General features: G+C 28.6%; 1 protein-coding gene across 4 annotated transcripts in view; it reads right to left on the bottom strand.

Annotated features, from left to right (window-relative positions):
- LOC123263204 (inhibitory POU protein) overlaps positions 1 to 16,380 on the bottom strand; it is a 47,348-nt gene extending 30,968 nt beyond the window's left edge. For 2 of the 4 annotated variants that reach the window (XM_044725775.1, XM_044725776.1), the window contains exon 1: positions 15,409 to 16,380. In XM_044725775.1, the coding sequence (XP_044581710.1) occupies positions 15,409 to 15,576 (168 nt within the window). In that variant the 5' untranslated portion in view covers positions 15,577 to 16,380. The remainder of the gene's footprint in view (positions 1 to 15,408) is intronic. The other 2 variants (XM_044725778.1, XM_044725777.1) reach the window with 2 other exon arrangements.
- Between the last annotated feature and the right edge of the window lie 3,752 nt (positions 16,381 to 20,132).

Below are 20,132 nucleotides of genomic sequence, written 5' to 3'. Positions count from 1 at the left end.
ATTTATAACAATCTTTGATTCCTTCAATTTTACTAATCTTTAATGATACCTTTCATATGTAAGAAAAAAATTTATTAATTCCACGATTTTTATATAATTATAATTTTAATTTTTTTCAGATTTTTACCGTGAGATTTTATAGTTTTTCAAATAAAATATTAATTAGATGTAAAATAAAAATATTGCACAGAATGAAAAGTTTACTTAAACCAAGAATAAGAAAATTAATGAGGAAAACAAAAATAGTCTTCCCCGAAGTAAAGATATTCTCGAATCAAATTTATTCTATAGTGAAGAATTTTTTTTTCTGTGCAGTTTTTAGCTTCTCGAACTTGATCACTAGCTAGGGGTAGATTCGAATCCTGGTGGATGCCGAACAACTTTACATAAAATATTTGTTATTTATAAACAATTTAAAAACTTTTAAAGTAGATGAGTGAAAATTGAAATTATTTAAAATAAACTTTAAAACATTTTAAATTTTCATTCAGCGTCGCTGTTTTGTATAGTTTAGTTCCGATAGAATGGTTAATTATTACAAATAATAATTATTATAATAATTTATTCATAATCATAATATTTAATATTCAATTATTGCCTAAGTTCTTCCATCAGAATAATTTTGATTAAGTCAAAATTCAACAAAAAAATAGGATTTTAGCATAAAACAAAAAAAAATTAATTTTCATAAAAAGGTAAATATTAAAAATAATAACAGAGGCGTCTCTCATCGAATTAAGTCACCTGAGACTTTAAACGAGCACTTTCGCTGTTGTCAAATCTACCTATTATATACATACCACGCTTGTGATATTTTGATATCGAGACTGCGCCGTTGAAACGTCGGACTTCGATCGCCTAAACGTGGTATATATATATATTCGTGTGATGTAGCATAGAGGTAGACTTTACTTGACATACCTACTATCCACCTCATTCTTCCTCCACACACCCATACAAGCACACACACACATATATTTGTTGTACACATACATAAATATATCTGATCTGGTTGTTATACACACAAGTGACAAACACAAACGGATTACCTCGGACGCGTGCCTATTTGAAGAGTGACACACATCCCGTAGGTTTGATGTGTTTGCCTAACCCACCTTGTCCACCTCTGCACACGCACCATCCAAACAGGTGTACACACTGTCTATTTTTTTGTATTTTATTTTGTATATTATATATATATATATATATATTACACATACTAGTATAATACATGTTCGTGGTTTTTTTTAATCTTTCAAGACTAACTAGCGTGAGGGACCATCACGATACTAATCGGAACCCCAAATAACATATGGTCATAATCATAGACTCTTGATTTTCACAAGGGCCACTTGTGTCCATTGCCGTACACTTTACTATATTGGTTCAAAAACCCGTGATTGTTTCCTAACCCTCACCTTTTTTTGTTGTCAAGTACATTAATCTTATGCATTTTATCCTAAAAATTGTTTATATTTAGTTATTTTCAGTGACTATTAGAATAATTTTATCAAATTTTTTTTTGTATTTCTCCGGCTTGACTGTAACTTTTTTTTTTAATGTATGTGAAGTGAAATAATAATATACTTAGGGAAGAGTGAGGACAACCCACTTCGAAGTATGGTAAAATTTGTTTATCATTTTAAGTAATAAATATTTTGGGGCCCATTAGTTATGTTCGATCAATAAATGAATTATGATTGTCTATATACTTAAAAAAATAACGAAAATTTTGTCTCTGTCGAATTTATATAATCAAATGGATTCTTTTTTCGGTTAAATTTGGTGTCTTTGAAAAGATCTTGACCTGAATTTTTGTCTTTCAAGGTATCAAATGGTTTCCAGGGATATTTAATTAATAATTATGTTTTTGAATTTACACAGAAAAACTGTTAAATTTAAAGATATATGAATCTGTAAAAATTACATAATTAAATAATGTTACGTTGACAAAAGTTTGATGTTAATTTTTAGGAGTAAAAATATTGATTTGAAAAACTTCAAAAAAACATTGATACGTCAAAATTATATATAATTTAGAGAATAAACAAAATTTTGTGACGGCCATCTTTATTATGAGGTAAGATTCTATAGTTAAATTTGGTATCATCAAAAAGTTCTTGACCTGAATTAGTACCCTCTTATACATTTATATATTTTTTAGAGATAGTCGAATTTTTATGTTATATTTTTGGAGAAGTTTCAAAGAGTTGTTTGGTTCTATAAGTTTTTTTCATCACATTTTTTATTAAATTATTAGTAAATGATCATATCACAGCAATATTACTTTTTAAATTTAATCAAAAAGTACCCAAGTTATGTATTTGTGATTATAAAATCGAAAAATCATCTAGTCAAAATTTTTTTTATTACACGGAAAATAATGTGCAGTATCATTTACTACAAGATTACAGTAAATGTTTCTGTAGTTACAAATATCATATAAGTGATCATATAAGTGATAACAGTTACTCAATATGCGTCAAATTTTACTAAGTCAATAAGTTGAATTTACTCCAATCTTGCGGTAAATTCTACTGCATACTGCAATAACAAATACTCCACGTGGGAGTTGAAAGTACTACAGAAGGAACCGTTCCCGCTATTTCGCCAATTTGGGGTTAGTCTCTTGTTAGTATACTCGTTTATTATAGCGTCTCATAAATAATCATCTGTAAATAAAATACTCAACGTCACACTGATAGAAGGATTTGTTTATAGTTAAAAATATTTGTTAATATTTAACAAATCATTTATTAGAGACCACTTTTTAGTCTTTAACAAATATTTATTAGTATTTAAAAAGATTTATTAATATTTAATAAATTAATATTAGATTTATTAAATACAAACAAATTATTTTAAATACTAAGAAATATTTGTTTAATACTAAAAACTGGTCTCTAATAAATGATTTCTTAATTATTAACAAATATTTTTTAATACCAATAAATCCTTCTATTTTTATAAAAATTAAAAAAAAAATACAGACATTTTTTTTAAATTCATACTTTTTTAAAACCTAAATATATTTAGGGTAATTATGTACAAGTAGGGTCCACCCTATTTTTGGCCATATCTAGGTGAAGCATTAACATTATTTAATTTTTTTTTTATTCTGTTTGTTTTTACGACGTATATATGATAAAAAATGTCGTGAGAGAAAAAAATAAAGATTTCGACAACTTTTTTGCCATCAAAAGTTGGAAAAAAATTGGCTCTCATTTTTTTGGATAAAGTTTCTATTTTATCTTTTTTGATGTTTTTAATATATTTTTTTTTTTTTTTTTTTTTAAATACATAAAAAAACGAACAATTAAAATTTGATCAAAAAAAAAAAAAAATATTATGGCCCAGCATGGATGAACCCCACTTGTAAATAATTACCATATTTATTATATATAAATAACTCAGTAAGTAATTTTTAATTATAAACTATAAAAATTTTAGGTTATATACCGTTTATTTTTATGCAATTGGTTAACCGCATATTAAGTAAATTGAACTACAATTGGAGTTACAAATACCGCATGCTGTAGCATATCTTACTTTTTACTACAGTTAACGCTTAACTACAATATTGGAGTAAATCTACCCACAGTTTGAAGTTGTCTCAGGTCATACTACTTACAGCCTGCAGTAAATGGAACTACAGTTGTTGTTGCCACTACCACACTTTATTTTCCGTATTGACTATTGGTAATTCTCGGCAGTGACATAGTCATATAATATATTAATTACTATAAATAGAATTTTATTGCCTTTCAATCTCAATCTTTTATTCGACCAAAATTAAACAATTTTTTTGAATATTTTAATTTCGATGCCAAAAATAAATAGTCAATGCATTGATAAAAAAATTAACTTAATGCAAGAAATCAGTAAGTCTAGTAGATGAATTCACAGCTGTAGCAAAATTTACAAAAAATTTTCCGCAGTAGAGTATAAAATCATTAGCTCAAAGAAATCTTATTCTGAAATAAATAAATATTCTGAAGTTCATTTTTTAATGCGTACTTTTTGACTCTTCAAATTTGGAAACTAACTTTAGAACATTTATTTCTTAATTTCTTTAAAAATATAAATTGTAACAATGACCAAGAATTAATAATTAAAATATTAATAAAAAATTTTACAACAATTTAATAAAAAAATCTGAAATTTCTTTTCTCGGACTAAGAAATGTTTTTGAATACGCAAAAAAAAAAACTAATTATTAATGTGCATAAAAAAATGAGTAGTATTAACGGGCAAGAAAAGGTATAAACCCGACTTCCGGCTCCAACGCGATTTAATAAAATTCATTATTATTTTTATTCCACATTTCAGTTATCTGTTTCATACTTTAGCAGGCATAAGTCCCTGACCATTTCACTTGGCTTTTATATCTCCTTCATACCCATTCTCGAGGGGTAAGTTACACCGGAAATAAACCCAAGTGTATAATTACAATAATACTTACGATCTTCCCTCATAGTACGCGACCCTACTTCATCATACCTACGCGGTATCCCCGGAGCGTGCGTGCCCCTCCTATCAGAGCAGAGTGCCTGTGAATATTTAGCCCTCGAGGAACGGGGACGGAAAGGAAAAGGACCTTTATCGAGTTACACCAATAAATTTAACATTTAACTATTATTTTGTCATTTAATTTCGATAATTATAACATTACATGATCGGAAACTCATTAAGTTCAATAAATAAATTATTAAATGTCTTATTTATTGTGTGACCAATTACCAACATCAATACGATTAAAACACCTTCAAACTATTTAATTTTTAACTTCCTGCTAAGAAAATCAATTACTTTCAAAAATCGAGAAGTTATTGGTTTCACCCCGATTCTCGAAAATCGGGTTCTCATCAGATCTTCACGTTTTGAGATTCCAAGACGATATTCTGACTATTCCCGTAATGACGACAGTGTGTGTGTGTGTGTGTGTGTGTGTGTGTGTGTGTGTGTGTGTGTGTGTAAACCTCTCATAATTTTTGAACGGCTCAGATTTTGAAAAAATTTTTATCTTAAACTATAAGTGCTCAAAAAACTGCACCGAACTCGGCCAATTTTAGCAAAATCGATGGATTCATTCGTAAGATATTTAATTTCAAAAAATTCCAAAAAAATGTTTTTGTAACATAACTTCATAATTTTACATCGAATCGTTTAATAGGTAATAAATAATCTTTTTGTGCTTGAAAAACTGCGTTGAATGCTGCAAGTTTCATCAAAAACAATTGATTCAATCAGAAGATATTGCAATTAAAACTTAAAAAAAAAGTATGTTTTCAACAACCACTTAATTTTCGAGCTTCTCAGAACTTCGAGATTTTCAGGTTTCTTCCTAAGCCACTTTTCAATACAACAACTTAGTAATATTTTGAGAAATGTACCTGAAAACTCTTAATATAAGTTTTCATTTGCATATCTTTTTATATTTGTATACCAAAAATTACCCCTATCCTTCTATCAACTTATGAGATTTGATATTTCATTCGTTTTTATGATCCTGCAAGTTTTTAGTAATCTTGAGAAATCTACTTCCATTCTGGCTGCCAAATGGCCTTTTTATTGTTAGGGGCCATTCATTAACTACGGAAGGACAATTTTGGTGACTTTCGACCCCCCCTACCCCCATGTAAGTATACGTAAGATTTCTTGAACCCCCCTCTTCTTTCTTACGTAAGATTCTATCTTGATCTTCTAAATAATAAACTGTTATGTTAGGAAAGGATTAGTTTCACTAAAACTAACAGGTCAACGTAGATCCATCATTTTCATTTTTTAACAAGTAATAATGTTTTTTAACAAAAAATGTTTTTTATTTTTCAAATAGTAAAAGTACGATAATACACCGCAAAATACTATAATTTTTTCTATAGAACCAAACATGGATAACAATAAAAACATATGAAATTTTAATAAGTTATTTTTTTTTTTTAATAAGCAATAAAAATTATTTAAATAAAATAAAAATTTGACTGTACACTTTAAAATTAAGAAAACTATTTGGAATCCAAAATGGAATTAGATTTTAAACATTGAATTTTGATTCACAAAATATTACGTAAGAATGAATTTCATCCCCCTCCCCCCAAGCATAAGGACATGTAGATATTTTCTTAACCCCTTTTCCCCCTCAATACCCTTAAGTAATTCATGAATGGCCCCTTACTGCTCCCATATCGGTGGCAAAATTTAATAAATTTATTTTTATTGTCTTTTGATTTGTCAGTTCTCACTTCAATTTTTTAATTGGTCTAACGGTTGTCATTCATTTAATTTACATAAATTATTCTTTTTTGTATTAAAGTCCAATTATTAACGCTATTTACCTATTATTAATTTTTTTACTCTGCTACAGCGCATTTTGTAGCGATCAATGTAACATTTTAATAAAATTTCGATAATTATATTTGTTCGTTGATTTCAAACAGTTTTTTAATTTATGATTAAAAGTAATCCAAGTAAAAGTTTTTATTATGAAATTACGATAAAGCTAAATTAATTTTCAGAGACTTATTTTGATTAATCGTCTAAAATAGATTACGATAAAACATATTGGATAAATAAATTTTCATTAAACAGTTTTATAATTTCAATTTAAACTTCAAAAATTTATCAAGAAGGAACAAGTAATTTTAGACATAAAACTGGTAATCATAAAATAATTTATTATTCAGACACTAACTCTTCAACATTTTTCGTTTTTTAGCCGTAAAATTGATAAAACTTTATCTCTTCTACATACTAATAAAAAAGTTTTGGAACTAAGTAGAGTTTTCTTAAACCAAAATATTTTTCTAGTTTATGAATTTTTTTTGCTTGATTGAAAATCGAAAAATTTTTTTTAATGATTTTCTTGGTTCAAAATTTTTTACAAATTATATAAGTTTGAATGCGTACGTGGAGCGAGGCACTACCGAATTTTCGGTTCGCACTATATGTAGTTACAGCTATTAGCCGAGTGTTCTAACAACTCTGATTTAATTCATAACGTGAAATAAAGTTTAGAAATTATAATTCAATTAATATTCATTCTTAAATAAAAATTCATATACCTGTTCATTGATTACTTCTTATAAATAATTGATTTTCATTATTTAGTGCTCCTCTGCGAAAAATTAAACCAAACTGATTTTTGAATAAAATATTGGTATTCTACAAGCAACTAATTTATTAATAAAATTTTGAACAATAAGAGAAAAGAATAAATTAATCGGAAGATTTCAATTAAGTTAATAAAATAAATTCAAGTCAAAATAATAAATTGATACTTTCAATAATATGTATGAACTTTGTCATTAGTCATTATAGATAACATGCGTTTCCGGTTCCATTGAAACTTTATTGTATCAAACTTTTAATTGAATAATGTTATACAATGGTTGTTTTTTTTTATTTTTTTTTTCGAAAACAATAATTATAATTTCCTGAAGCGTTCAAGTATATCCGTGATAATTATTTTTGTACATTACCAAAAATAATATTGATGAGTGATATGAAGAAAAAAAATAATAATAAAAATATGAGAGGTGCATTGGTATATAAAAATAAATAATCACCCATCCACGTTGCGTGTGTCACGATCGAGACAAATGAGTTTCTGAAATATTATAAGAGGATTTTTCTACTAATTTGAGGATTGTCAACTAAGTGGAATAGGAAGGAACTACTTTAGGACTTGGGGGAGTGTACAAGTGGTTGAAATAAAATTGTTGAGACAAAGTGGTTGAAATGATGATGACAAGTGTGTGGTAAAGGAAAGTTGTACGAAGGGGTGAAATTAGTTCAGTCACGCAATACTTTTTCGTAACTTTCTAATTTTTTTTTATTTCATACCAACCATTCCTCAATAAGTTTTTACTTTAATAAAATTTATTTATTTTTCTTTCTTCATTCTACTAATTTCATTTTTTTCTAGCTTCCCTGTATTTAAATTTTAAACTCTCAACTTTTTTTTATGAGCTTTTAATAATATATTAATTCACAAGTTTTTCGTCGAATAAAATTCCAAGTTTTAATTAAATACACCTAAAGCAGTTTATGAATCCCTAGATAATTTTTTATTTTATTTAACATTTGGACTTGAAAAATTATATTGTTTATTATTATTATTATTATTATTTTTTTTTTTTTTTCTTTCTAATAAAATAAAAAAAAAATAATTTGAATAACCCTAGCCTAATATATAATCATCATTAATCAAAGTGGTGAAGCAAAATAATCAAATAGTCATTAAGTCATACTTAAAAAAATATTAAAACATGTCAAGTGTACCTCATATATCAACATATAATACGTCAGAATGTTGAAAAAAAAAATAGAGAATAAGAGAAACTGGCCATATATTTTTTATTTGCGTGTACCATCTTACCATTATTTTCAATTCAAACAAATTAACGCTACTATTCTCTCCGTCTCCTTCAAGCACAATAAATAAGGGAAAAGCGAGTAGTAAATATAAATCAGGAGTGATTGGATGTAAGTGGAGAGCGTTATGTGTCCCCAGTGCCCCGTGTGCGGAGTCGATCCGTGGGTATTTCTATTCTATGCCCCCTTTCCCTGCCCCTGCCGAGTTGTATCTAATACTAGATAGTATAGAATAATACTAGAGTTGGTTGCCTTTTCGCTTAGTGATCGTTGCTGTTATGCTGCACGCTATATTCTTCCCCACAGTATTTTACTCCGTCGATTCTTTCATACATATCTACATACTGACTATACATATCTATCGACTGTTGAGTAGAGAAGCCACTCAGCGGTCAGACAACTGAATTTTTCTTCACATCCATCACTCGACATTCAAGTTACACTATTTTTTAATTTTTAACTCTTTAATAATATTTTACAATACCAATATAATAAAATACGAATTTTAAAAATATATACATAATGATATTTTCATTGAAGATCTCACGTATTAATATCGTGTTATTTTTATTTTTTATTTTTTTTTTTCAACAGATGTACTGTCGTCATTAAAACCAAAAACACCTGTGCAAGGGGTTTGTACAAATGCTTCTATTCAGTAAGGTATCGATTATGCAATCTTGCGACCACAGTATTCTCGTCATTTCCCGATGACTCCCTCTTTTGAAACGCACGTGGAAACGAGTATGTATGTATGTATTTATGTAGAAATATATACTATTTTAATATACTTAGTACTGTGTACCAACATATATATTATGCTGACATAAATGGATTTTTATGATCATGTAATTACACTATTATTTTTCAGTTAACATGAGGTAAATTCTTCATTTTTCTCGTATTGAAGATAATTAAAAACGTTTTAGTATATTTATTCTATATTTTAAATCTTATAAAAAAAAAAAATAAAAAATTAAACATAAACATGGAAGGAACAATTTGAAAGATTCTGCTATTTTTAAGTTTAAAGAACTTGAAAGTATAAGTATTAAGAAGCTTTTGAGCTTCTTGAGTATTTTTTGTACTCATTCAAAATTTTAGGCTTGAGAAGCTGAAAAATGTTTTGCAAAAACATTTTTTTAGACATATTCAATTTCTTTTTGAAAATTTTATTTTTGAAATAGGTACTGTTTAAATTTTTGGAAAATCAAAATTTAATGAAAGTTCTTTCGAATGTTAAAAAATTATCAAAAGTTTTCAGAAACTCAAAAAATCGAAACCTGATTTTCAATTTTTGCAGCTAAAATTTAAAAAATAATTTGTATTTTTTTTCTGTATTGCAGTAAATATCTATAAGTATAATTGTATAAAGCCATCTCTTCTCTTAAAATATTATTTATTAACGTAATATTTGACTGTTGATATCCAGTGACAGTAATAATCAGTGAAATTGCGGCGATAATTTTCATCGAGTAAAATTTATGAATAAGTAATAATGAATTCATAAATAATAAATGTGATAGCTGCCTTCATTTTTATGAATAATAATATTACTAATAATAATACTAATAACAACAATAACAATAATAGTAGTCATGAAGACGATAATAGCGATAACTCGGACAGTCTTGTGGAGACAATGTATTTCAGCATTTAAATCAGATATAAGCCAATAAAGTTTCCCAGCCGAATAAATTCATAGCAGATAAAATATTTATAGTGATGTGACATATATGATTCATGGGACAATTAATTGATAAAATGTAAATTGATTGTGAAAGTTTAGAAGCGGTATGCATTAAACATGGGTACGTTAAATATATCATATGTAAGCACAATAAATATCTAAAAAAAGAAAACTCTTACTCTCTATTCGATTTCCGATATTTTTCTATAACATTCATCTCTGTTTATCTTATTAATAAATTTCCGAAGTGAGTTTAATGTAACAGGTACCAGTTACAATAATGATGAAAGGGAAAAATAACAGACGATTAAGTCTATTCAGATCGTGTCTTATTGAGTGAGTGCACACGGAATAGCTACGTAATCTCATCTTGCTACTCCAAACGACGAACTACCAAACGTTTTTATCCCATTACGACGCATGAATAAACTAAAGACTTTGTAGTTTAAACCACAACACTGCTCTGCTGAAGTAATGGGGGAGGACAGACTGTTAAATCCATCACTATAGATATCTTTTAGTATTTTAATTTTTATATCGCTTTACTATCATATATTTTTTAATTTACTTTTTTGTTATTAGTTACGTCGTAAATAAATCCTTTTTCTTGTCAGTTATTTATTTTTTTTTTCACATCAAATTATTAAAAAAAAATTTTTTTTTTAATTCTGTAATATTTTTATGAAAATTTGAAAAATATCATGATAAAAAAATAATTTTTAAAGTGTAAATTTTATTGCTACAAGCTCTTCAATTAAATGATTGCAAATATTTTTGGAACGTAAGAAATTGTAAATGTTTGGAAATAAAATTTTATCTGAAGATTGAAAGACACAATAAAATTAATAAAGACTTTTTTTAAAGAAAATTTAACTTCCTATAAAAAAGATTTCGTTCAAATTTTTTGTATCTTCAATATTAAGCTCAGAATTTAGATTTAAACTTTTTTCGATTTTTGAAATTAATTTTTAACTTAAAATAAACTTTTGAATGGCTTCAATTAATTCTTAACTTTATTCCAGAATCATAAAATTTTTTAGAATGAATTAACCATGATTTTATATAAATCAAACTAAATGTAAAGAGAGTGAATTAATAATTTAATGCAAATGATATTGCACTAATGAAGTGAGTAAACTTTATACAGAACAAAAACGCAGTTACTTACGGTAGTACTTAACTCGATTTACTACTGTCCTAATTCGTATGATCAACTTTTGTAAATAAAATTTTCAAGCTTTTGTAACAATTCATTTTTAATTACACCAAAAAATTAATAAAACAATACAAATTTCATATCATTTATACACTAAAAAAAAAATAACTTCATTTAAGAAAAAAATTCTTAAACTAAGCAAATTATTTTGAAGAGCTTTATCATCTTGATTGAAGTAGAAAAAATTTTTTTAGTTTAAGTAAATTTCACTTGACTTAAGAATTTTTCTCTTGACTCAAGTAAATTATTATTTTTTTTTTACAGTGAATATGTGATTTTCTTTTGGCTTTAACCCCTTCAATTACATTAATTTCCAAGATCGTTGAACCCTTGAAACATTAAAACAATAAATATGGCATAGAACTTAAACTGTATCTTTTTTAACCCCCGCTGTATACAGGAAATGAAACTTGATGAAACTTAAAAGCTTATCTTTTAACACCGACGGAATATTGTCCTTTCGCTTTTCTTGTTTTAAACTGATGCTCGAAATAATTCAATTGTCTTTAATTATGAAATTCCATATTTCACATTTTTTTCTTGTATATATCATAGTCTATCAACCAGTGGAGTTGTCTATACATATTTATGCTGTAACAACTTTAAAAATCAATAAAATGAGAGTATTTTATTAATCTGCTTATTAATTAATTTGCTATCTAAAATTGACTTTTATAATTTATAGATTTATGAAGTTTATTTCTATCAGACATTACTTCATTAACGATTAATTAAATTCAAACGGTAACAAATATTCTCTAAATATTTATTTGAAAAATAAAGGGAAAGAGTGAGCTTATTCATGTGGTAATGCATTTACAATGCATAAGATAGCAGCCAACTGTTAATAACAAGGTCAAAAATTATACAAATACTGTAATATATATATACTGAAACTCATAAATTTAAATGGGAATTTTGAAAGTATTTCAAGATCTTGACTATTGCCCTCAAACATATAGTTATTTTTTCAAACTAAAGATTCATATTTGTGAAAATTCAGCAGTTTTATTTCAATTTATGCTCCTTTTGATTGAAAATTACTTTTATACTTCACCCTCTTACAAAAATCCTTTAGTTTTTACAGTAAAAAGAACAATTCCTGTCACCCTCACTGGCTGATATTCCAGAATAATATTGTGTGTAGTTTTTTTAATACTCGCACCTAACTTTAACATTTAACTAAAATTTTATTTTATTAAAGAAATGAATCTCAAGAATTTATTTTTTAAACTTTCAAATTTGTCACACTCTGATGGAAAAATTAAATTGATTCAAGAGAAAAAAATCTTAAACCAAAAACATCATTTTCAAAAATATGATCATCTCAAATCAAGCAAAAAAAATTCTTGAACTTTGAAATTGTTTTTGGTTCAAAATTTTACTTAGATCAATATTTTTTCTGCTTTATTCAAAATGATTAAACTCTTTTAAATGATGTTCTCGGTTCAATGGTTCAAGATGTTTTTCTCGTGAATCAAGTTATCTTTTTTATCGCTGCAGTAATGATGTATTGTAATCAAATTTAATTCTGAAGCTTACAATTTATGAGTATCTCTGTTACCGCGACGGCACCAGTTGCATTGAGTTTTGATTATGTAGTTACCTGTTTACGTTTTTGTAACATGATTTATTATTTGTAGGTAATTTACGCGTTTTTAAACTTTAACTTATACGAAAAATTATTGCAAATTAAATCAGAAATTCAACTAATAAAAATCGCTCTTGCACATAAAAAAAATCTTCATTAGAGAACTAATTTTCTTGAGTCAATAAAATATTTAGGAAAAAAAAAATTATCTTGGCCGAAAAAAGTTTTAGTAAGCTAAAAATATTTTTTTGTCTAATAAAAATTTCTACTCGCGCCAAAACAACTTAGGTTTTCCAAGAAATGTTCGTGGTTCAAGTAAACTTTATTTTTTGTATCCTCATGTTTTTGCAACGTTCATAAAACAAAACTAATAAATATTTAAACAAGAGTTTCAAAAATATTAGTAATAAAATACTACTAAAATAACTACTAACTATAGACCCATATCATTGATTTCAAACTTAGCTAAACTTTTTGAGAAACTCATTCATGTTAGATTACTTAATTTCTGCTTAAAAAACAAATTAATTTAAAATGAACAGTTTGAATTCATGAAAAACAGAGGTACAACTGATGCTCTAGCTTATACTTCTAACTACATTTACTCTAACTTAGATAAAAATTCACCAACTGTTCTAGCTTTTCTAGATTTTGCCAAAGCTTTTGACACTGTCAATCATAAGATATTGATGGATAAACTATGTAGATATGGAATTAGGGGTATACCACATCAACTCCTAAAATCCTATCTACATAATAGATCCCAAGTAGTTAAATTAAATAATACTATAAGTGATACCAGAATCGTTACTGTGAGCGTCCCCCAGGGTACTGTCTTGGGGCCCCTATTATTTATAATATATATCAATGATATTTTTAATGTTTTATCGAATGATACCATAGTTTCTTATGCTGATGATACAGTCATATTATGCTCAGGAAAAAGCTGGCTAATAGTTAAAAATAAATTAATTGAATGGTTACATAAAATTGATTTATGGCTTAGAGAGAATCAACTCTCTCTCAATATTATAGATAAGTCTACATTTATAACTTACGGCAGTTATAAAGATAGTTAACCAATTGAGTTTGAAGTACATATTAATAATAAGCCGTTGAAAGGAGTTGAACATTGTAAATATCTTGGAATACACTTTGATAACCATATGAGATGGAACAACCATGCTCTGGAATTATTCAAAAAACTCAAATATTTCACTTTTGTATTTTACAAACTGACAGGAATATTAAATCCACATATTATGAAAATAATATATCATGGGCTACTCGAAAGCATAATAAATTATGGTATTATTGCCTGGGGAGGTGCATATGATAAGTCAATTAAAATCATCTCAAATATACAAAATAGATTACTAAGTAAATTGTGCGTAACTAATATCAACAACACTCCCCTTGGGATCAGAACAACTTTCATTACCACTGCGTTATCTTTCTATTATCAAGATTGCATAAATCTTTATAATGATAAAATAACTTGTACAAGACATAAAAAACTGTCACTACCAAAAATAAGTAAAACAATTTACATACAATGTGCTTATTATGTAGTTTTAAAATATTACAATAAATTACCAATAGAAATGAAAACTTTGAATGATAAGAAGAAACTAATAAACAAAAAACTGAGAGAATGGATAAAAATAGATAATTAGTTAAAAATCGTGATATTAATTTAATTGTTGCAACAATATTACTTATAAAACTTATATAAATAACAAGCTTGCTAGGTTGATTTTCTTTTAGCTTGCACTGTATTAAGTATTACTATATTACTATCTAGTTAGGTTGGCTAAAGCTTGCAGCGAGAAGAGATTATTTCATTGCTTGTCTGTTTTATAAGGAAATTCGACTAAATTATCGGCAGCTATTCAGCTCAAAACTAGACTTTTTGCCTGTAGCACTGCGTAGAGGTGATGTCCGACAAGACTATCTTCGTATACCGCAGGCTAATTGTGTCATGTATGATAATTCATTCTTAATTCATGGCATACGTATCTGGAATGTACTGCCAGCTGAGACTGTGGCTGTAGATAATTTGGTTGAATTTAAAAATGCTTGCTTCAATCACTTTTTTGAACATGACAATTAACAATTGCAATCTTTATTTTTGATCTTATTTAAATATTTTTTCTTGTAGAATTATTATGACTTTAAATTAATTTATTTGTTTGTATTAAATAATATATTTGGATTTTATTACATTTGAAATTAAATCTAATTGTAAACCTTTAATTAGTTAAGTAATCTTGTAACCTATGTAAACCAATGTAATTTAAATATTGATGGCTTTGAGGGAGCTTAGGTTCCAGAGCCAAATAAATTTTTTATCTATCTATCTATCTATCTATTTATCTATCTATCTATCATATATTAAGTGATTGTTGATAATAAAATATATTTTTGTTAATATGTACTCGTTCTATGCACAGGTGCTATACGCACTTCTATAGAATTTTTTTTTAACGAGATTAATAAAATAAATAAATAAATAAAAATAAGAAACATGTGTCTTACCCCAGGATTGGGCATGCATCGTCTCGGCGGCGGAGGAGGCGGCATGGATTCTGGGCCTGAGCGATAAGAAGGCGGCGAGTATCTTCCGGAAGGAAAGCACCCGGGCGCAGAAATAGGTGTCCCATGAAGACCCTTACTTCCCATCATCTTATCAGGTGAGTACATCATTTTCACTTCTTTCACTTGTCTCTCAACCAATTAAAAATAAAAAATTATAGAATTAGATTTTCATCTATATATCTATCAGTAAATACCAACAATACCCTAACTGCACATGTGTCTTATCTTTCCTCAGAGCTTTACTCGTTTCTTTAAAAATAAATCCGTTTCTCCAGCACAACAATAACAACAACAAGATCAACAAATCACAGCATCAATATATTACCAATAAACTAACAATGGTGATTTCTGTCATTGCTCAGCTGGGTTGCCCAGCCACTACATAAGCAACTTATCATTTTTGTTTGTTCGTTAACACATGTGTTTATAATAAGCAAATACATTATTGCCATCAATTGGTATTACACATATTGATTAACACTAAAAACAGTTTAAATAAACCACTCATTCATTTCATTTTTATATTTTTTTTACACCAAATTATTAATTACTTATTTTAAATATTTATTAATTGCATACACAAATCACCGTCTATAGAACATATTAACATTAATTTCCAAAATTAAAAATAATAAGCATTAACAACAACAAAAAATTAAAAAGCAAACAACAAGGAGTAAATCCACCGAAAATTTAGCACAGAAGAATAAAAGATCCGTTGAAAATTAGCGATCGACTGTTTAGCGGGAGTACGCGACATGTTCTGCGGATAAACCGGCTTCCACCACGCTTCTATCATCCATCGGGGGGTTGGAGACTCTGGGGGTTTTATGCCGAGAATATACGAGTACAACCGGCGTCTTTCAGCCTGAATTGCGCGCACTCGCGAGGCCACTGGAGAGTGGCGGATACACTCTATCACATCCCCCGCTATTTTATCTCATCGTCGTTGTGGCTGTGTGTCCGTGTGTCCTCACGGATTTTTGAAGCTACCGCGCCTGCTCCGAGTCATAAGTCAGACAGAGACAGACTTCCGTGTGTTGTGGGGGAGAGTACTCTACAGAGACCAGAGACGGGCTTTAAGGGTAAAAATGTGTTCAGTATGCACTAGAATTCGAGCTCGCTTTTATTCGGTGGGGCTCAATGGGAGCTTTAAGGGGTGAAAACGCATCCAAAGGGCGGAGCTTTATCAGAGCCTGCGCTTGCGCTGGTGGTTCGTCGGCAGCCATCTTGGAGACCTCCAGCAATAACACACTTTGGGGTAGCAGTATATAGAAAAGCATAGGTATAGAATAGTACAGAAGCTCTCCCAGCACTCTCTTGTTTTGCCACTAGGTATCTGTGTGCCGAACTTCTGCGTATGTGCTTCTCGGCTGCTACCCGCAACCACTGTCCGCTTGTTTTTATTCATCTCATTTCTCTTGGATTCTCTGCGTTATATTCTAGATTTTTTAATTTTTAGCGGACGCACTTTTTAAAACTTTTAAGCTTTATTTTTTATGTTTATTTTTTAAATAAATGACCTTTTTTTTTTTTTTGTTTTAGTTAAAAAGAAGAGGAAATTTAAAGAAATAAAAAAGACAGCCTGAGATTTGTGACCGAATTCTCGGTGAATTATTTATTCGCGGAGGTACCCTTAGTTCCGGCTTTTTCCTTTTTTGTCGGCTCCGAGTCGGAGTCGGGTAAGTCGATGTGTGATTTTTTTCTGGACAAGGGTAGCCGCAGATCGATGACACGTTGGTTTACTTATTTATAAAGTAAAGCTGTTTTTTTTTTATTCATTTTGTTTGGTTTTATTTATTTATTCATTGTTTAAAATTAAAGGTTATTTATTTAACCTGAATGTATAAAATGTATAAAATTGTAAATTGTAAAGATTATTCTGAAGGTCGTACGAAGGTATTATGGTATGTAGTGAAGCCACGGGAAAGTGTGGAGAAAAAGGGATAAAATGAAGAGCGGCGAAGAAGGGTACGGCGGTTGGTTCGTTTTCCGAGGGATGTTGGCCGGAAGGTTCCCGCGAGGCCCGTGTTATCGCCTCTACAGGATGACCAGCAACCCGCGTTATCAAATATTAAACTTACTTGCACCGGGCCGTCTCTATCCTCCTAACTATATCTCCAAGTCGCTTCCACATTTCTGTCCCCCCGGACCCCGTTGGCCTTTAGACGTCCCTAGTTTATGTGCTCTTGCAATGTAATATTTGGACTCTGCTGAGAATCCACCATTGTGTTCCCCGAATTCGTAAAACTTTAGGTATCTAGCTTTACACAAGAAATTTTTTGGTTAAAATTACCAATTTCTCTGTTGTTTCATAAAGTTATTACGGAAAAAGCTTTTTTTCCGTTTTAACAGGTGAAAAAAAAAAATTTCTTCATACTTTGTAAAATGTAGGGGAGGGTGGGGCAAGACGGCCCACCTCAAAAATTGACCAAAAATTTATTTTTCTAATTTTTTCTTTAATCACCACAAATTCGGGTTATTGATGCATTTTTAGCCTTACGCGTGGAAATAAAGGCAAAATGAGCCACTAAAAAGTTCTAAAAAAGAAGTTATCTTATAATTTCATAACCTAATCATGATTAATAAAGTAAAAATCATATTTTTCAGCTGGTTTCATAGATTTAGGGCAAAATAGACCATTCGAAAAAATTGTAAATAACAATAACAAATTTTTTATTTAATAGAAAAATAATAATTAATAAGGCCTTTAGGGTCAACCGTTTTCCTAATTTTTTTGATTTGCACAGATTCCAAATGAGCATTGAAAGTTTTAGTTAAAATCATTGCAAATCTCATAAGTGAAGTTGAAATCTATCTACTTTCAAGTGCGACGAATTTTGCTGTTACTTAAAATTTTCTTAGTTACATCCATTTTTTATAGAAAACAAATTTAATATGTTTTTTACGAATTCTATTTAAATAAGTAGCCAAATTTATTTTTCACATATCAAGTGTTTAGAAAATTTATTCATTTTAATCTGTTACATTTCCGCGATCCTGCAATAAGAACAATTTATCGGTTATGTGATCAGTAGGGCCAAGACTTTCGCAGCAGTCCCTGGCACTAGTGATCAGCAAAAATAACATGTATGTTAAATTCTTAGTCCGTTGACTGAATAACTACATGTAATGTTAAGTTTTGGAAATCTTACAATGACATTTTCCCCACTGCCAAATAGACGATTGTTGTAAGGAAATTTTTAGTAAATTTTATTGAAATTTAATAGACATGTTCTAAATTTCATGTTTCAAAAAGTTCTAATTTATAAACAACAACATTTTTTCTATTCTACTCATCTCTCTGACACAGCCTGCATATGAAATATATGCATATGAAACTATTGTTTGGAAATGAAAATTGTTCGTTGTTAACGCCCCCACAATTCCTATTGAGATTGTAATTTAATTAATAAAATCCATCCTTAGCTGAACATGACACGAAGATTATACTCGAAGATTTCTACCAAATTTAAAGTTTGTAAGAACTATAGGTAGAAAATTTGAATTTTAATTGTTAATATCTACCCCTCAAATCCTTATTTAGGTCGGGTTGTCGTAAAATCCTCATTTAGATTACTTCTTCATCACACATAGACTCCTACCGAATTTTGGAGTCTGTAGGAGCTATAGCTCGGAAATTTACAATTTTCATTGTTAACACCCAACCCCGCTATCCATATTGGGAGTAGATTGTCATAAAATCCGCTCTTAGATCATTTCTCCATCACATACAGAAGATTCTTACCAAATTTCGACCTTATAGGAGCTACAGCTCGGAAATTTTAAATTTTCATTGTTGACATTCACCCCCGCAACCCCCTTTGAGACTGAGCTATATCATTTAGAGTTATTATAAATTAATCCTTGCAATATTCACAAATGTAATTATCGGTACTGTACTTGGTAATAGGTTTGTAGAAAAAATCATTTCACTCAATTTTTTTTCTGTAAAAGAAAGGGAACGATTGGTATTATGTTAACAATAGTTTTTCTGAGTAATATAAAAGTGAATGCAGTTGTTCAGGAGAGAAATAAAAACATTTTTGACGTGAGAAACAACTTTGCCATAAAAAAAACAAATTTTTTTTTTTCATCATTTTTTGGAGGTGGGCCATCTTGCCCTAAAAAAAAAAAAATTTTTTTTGGAACATTGGAAAAATTCCGGTGAATTGAGTCAAAGTTGGACGAGAGTAAATCCACTTGATAGTAAAAAGCCACAAAAAAAAAAATCGGCTTAGGTAGGCCGTCTTGCCCTACCCTCCCCTAAAATAAAAATTGTTTTATAGAACAAAAATCATAGCGTTACACAATAAAATTACTGTACAAAACCAACCCTATTTTTTAAATGATCGAAAAAAGTAATTGATTTTTTTTAGATTTTGTCAAATTTGCCCTATAAGAAAAAGATTTACACTTTTAATTGATAATAAATAAACTAAGATAAAGAAACTATATTAACAAAAACATTTGAAAGGTAAAAAACATCAGGTTTTTTATTTAAAGTACAAATAAATGTAACAATACTTTTATGAAAAACTTATTTTGAAAACAAATTTGATGTTGAAATTGCCACAAAAAAAAAAGAAAAAAGTCCAACAGTTTTTAAAGTTTACAATTTTTTGTGAATCTTTCATTTTTTTTTTAAATAACAAAAAAATTAT

This window comes from Cotesia glomerata, linkage group LG4 (genome assembly GCF_020080835.1).
Source record: "Cotesia glomerata isolate CgM1 linkage group LG4, MPM_Cglom_v2.3, whole genome shotgun sequence".
Taxonomy (NCBI): Eukaryota; Metazoa; Arthropoda; class Insecta; order Hymenoptera; family Braconidae; genus Cotesia; species Cotesia glomerata.
This window is presented reverse-complemented; position numbering and strand designations above follow the sequence as displayed.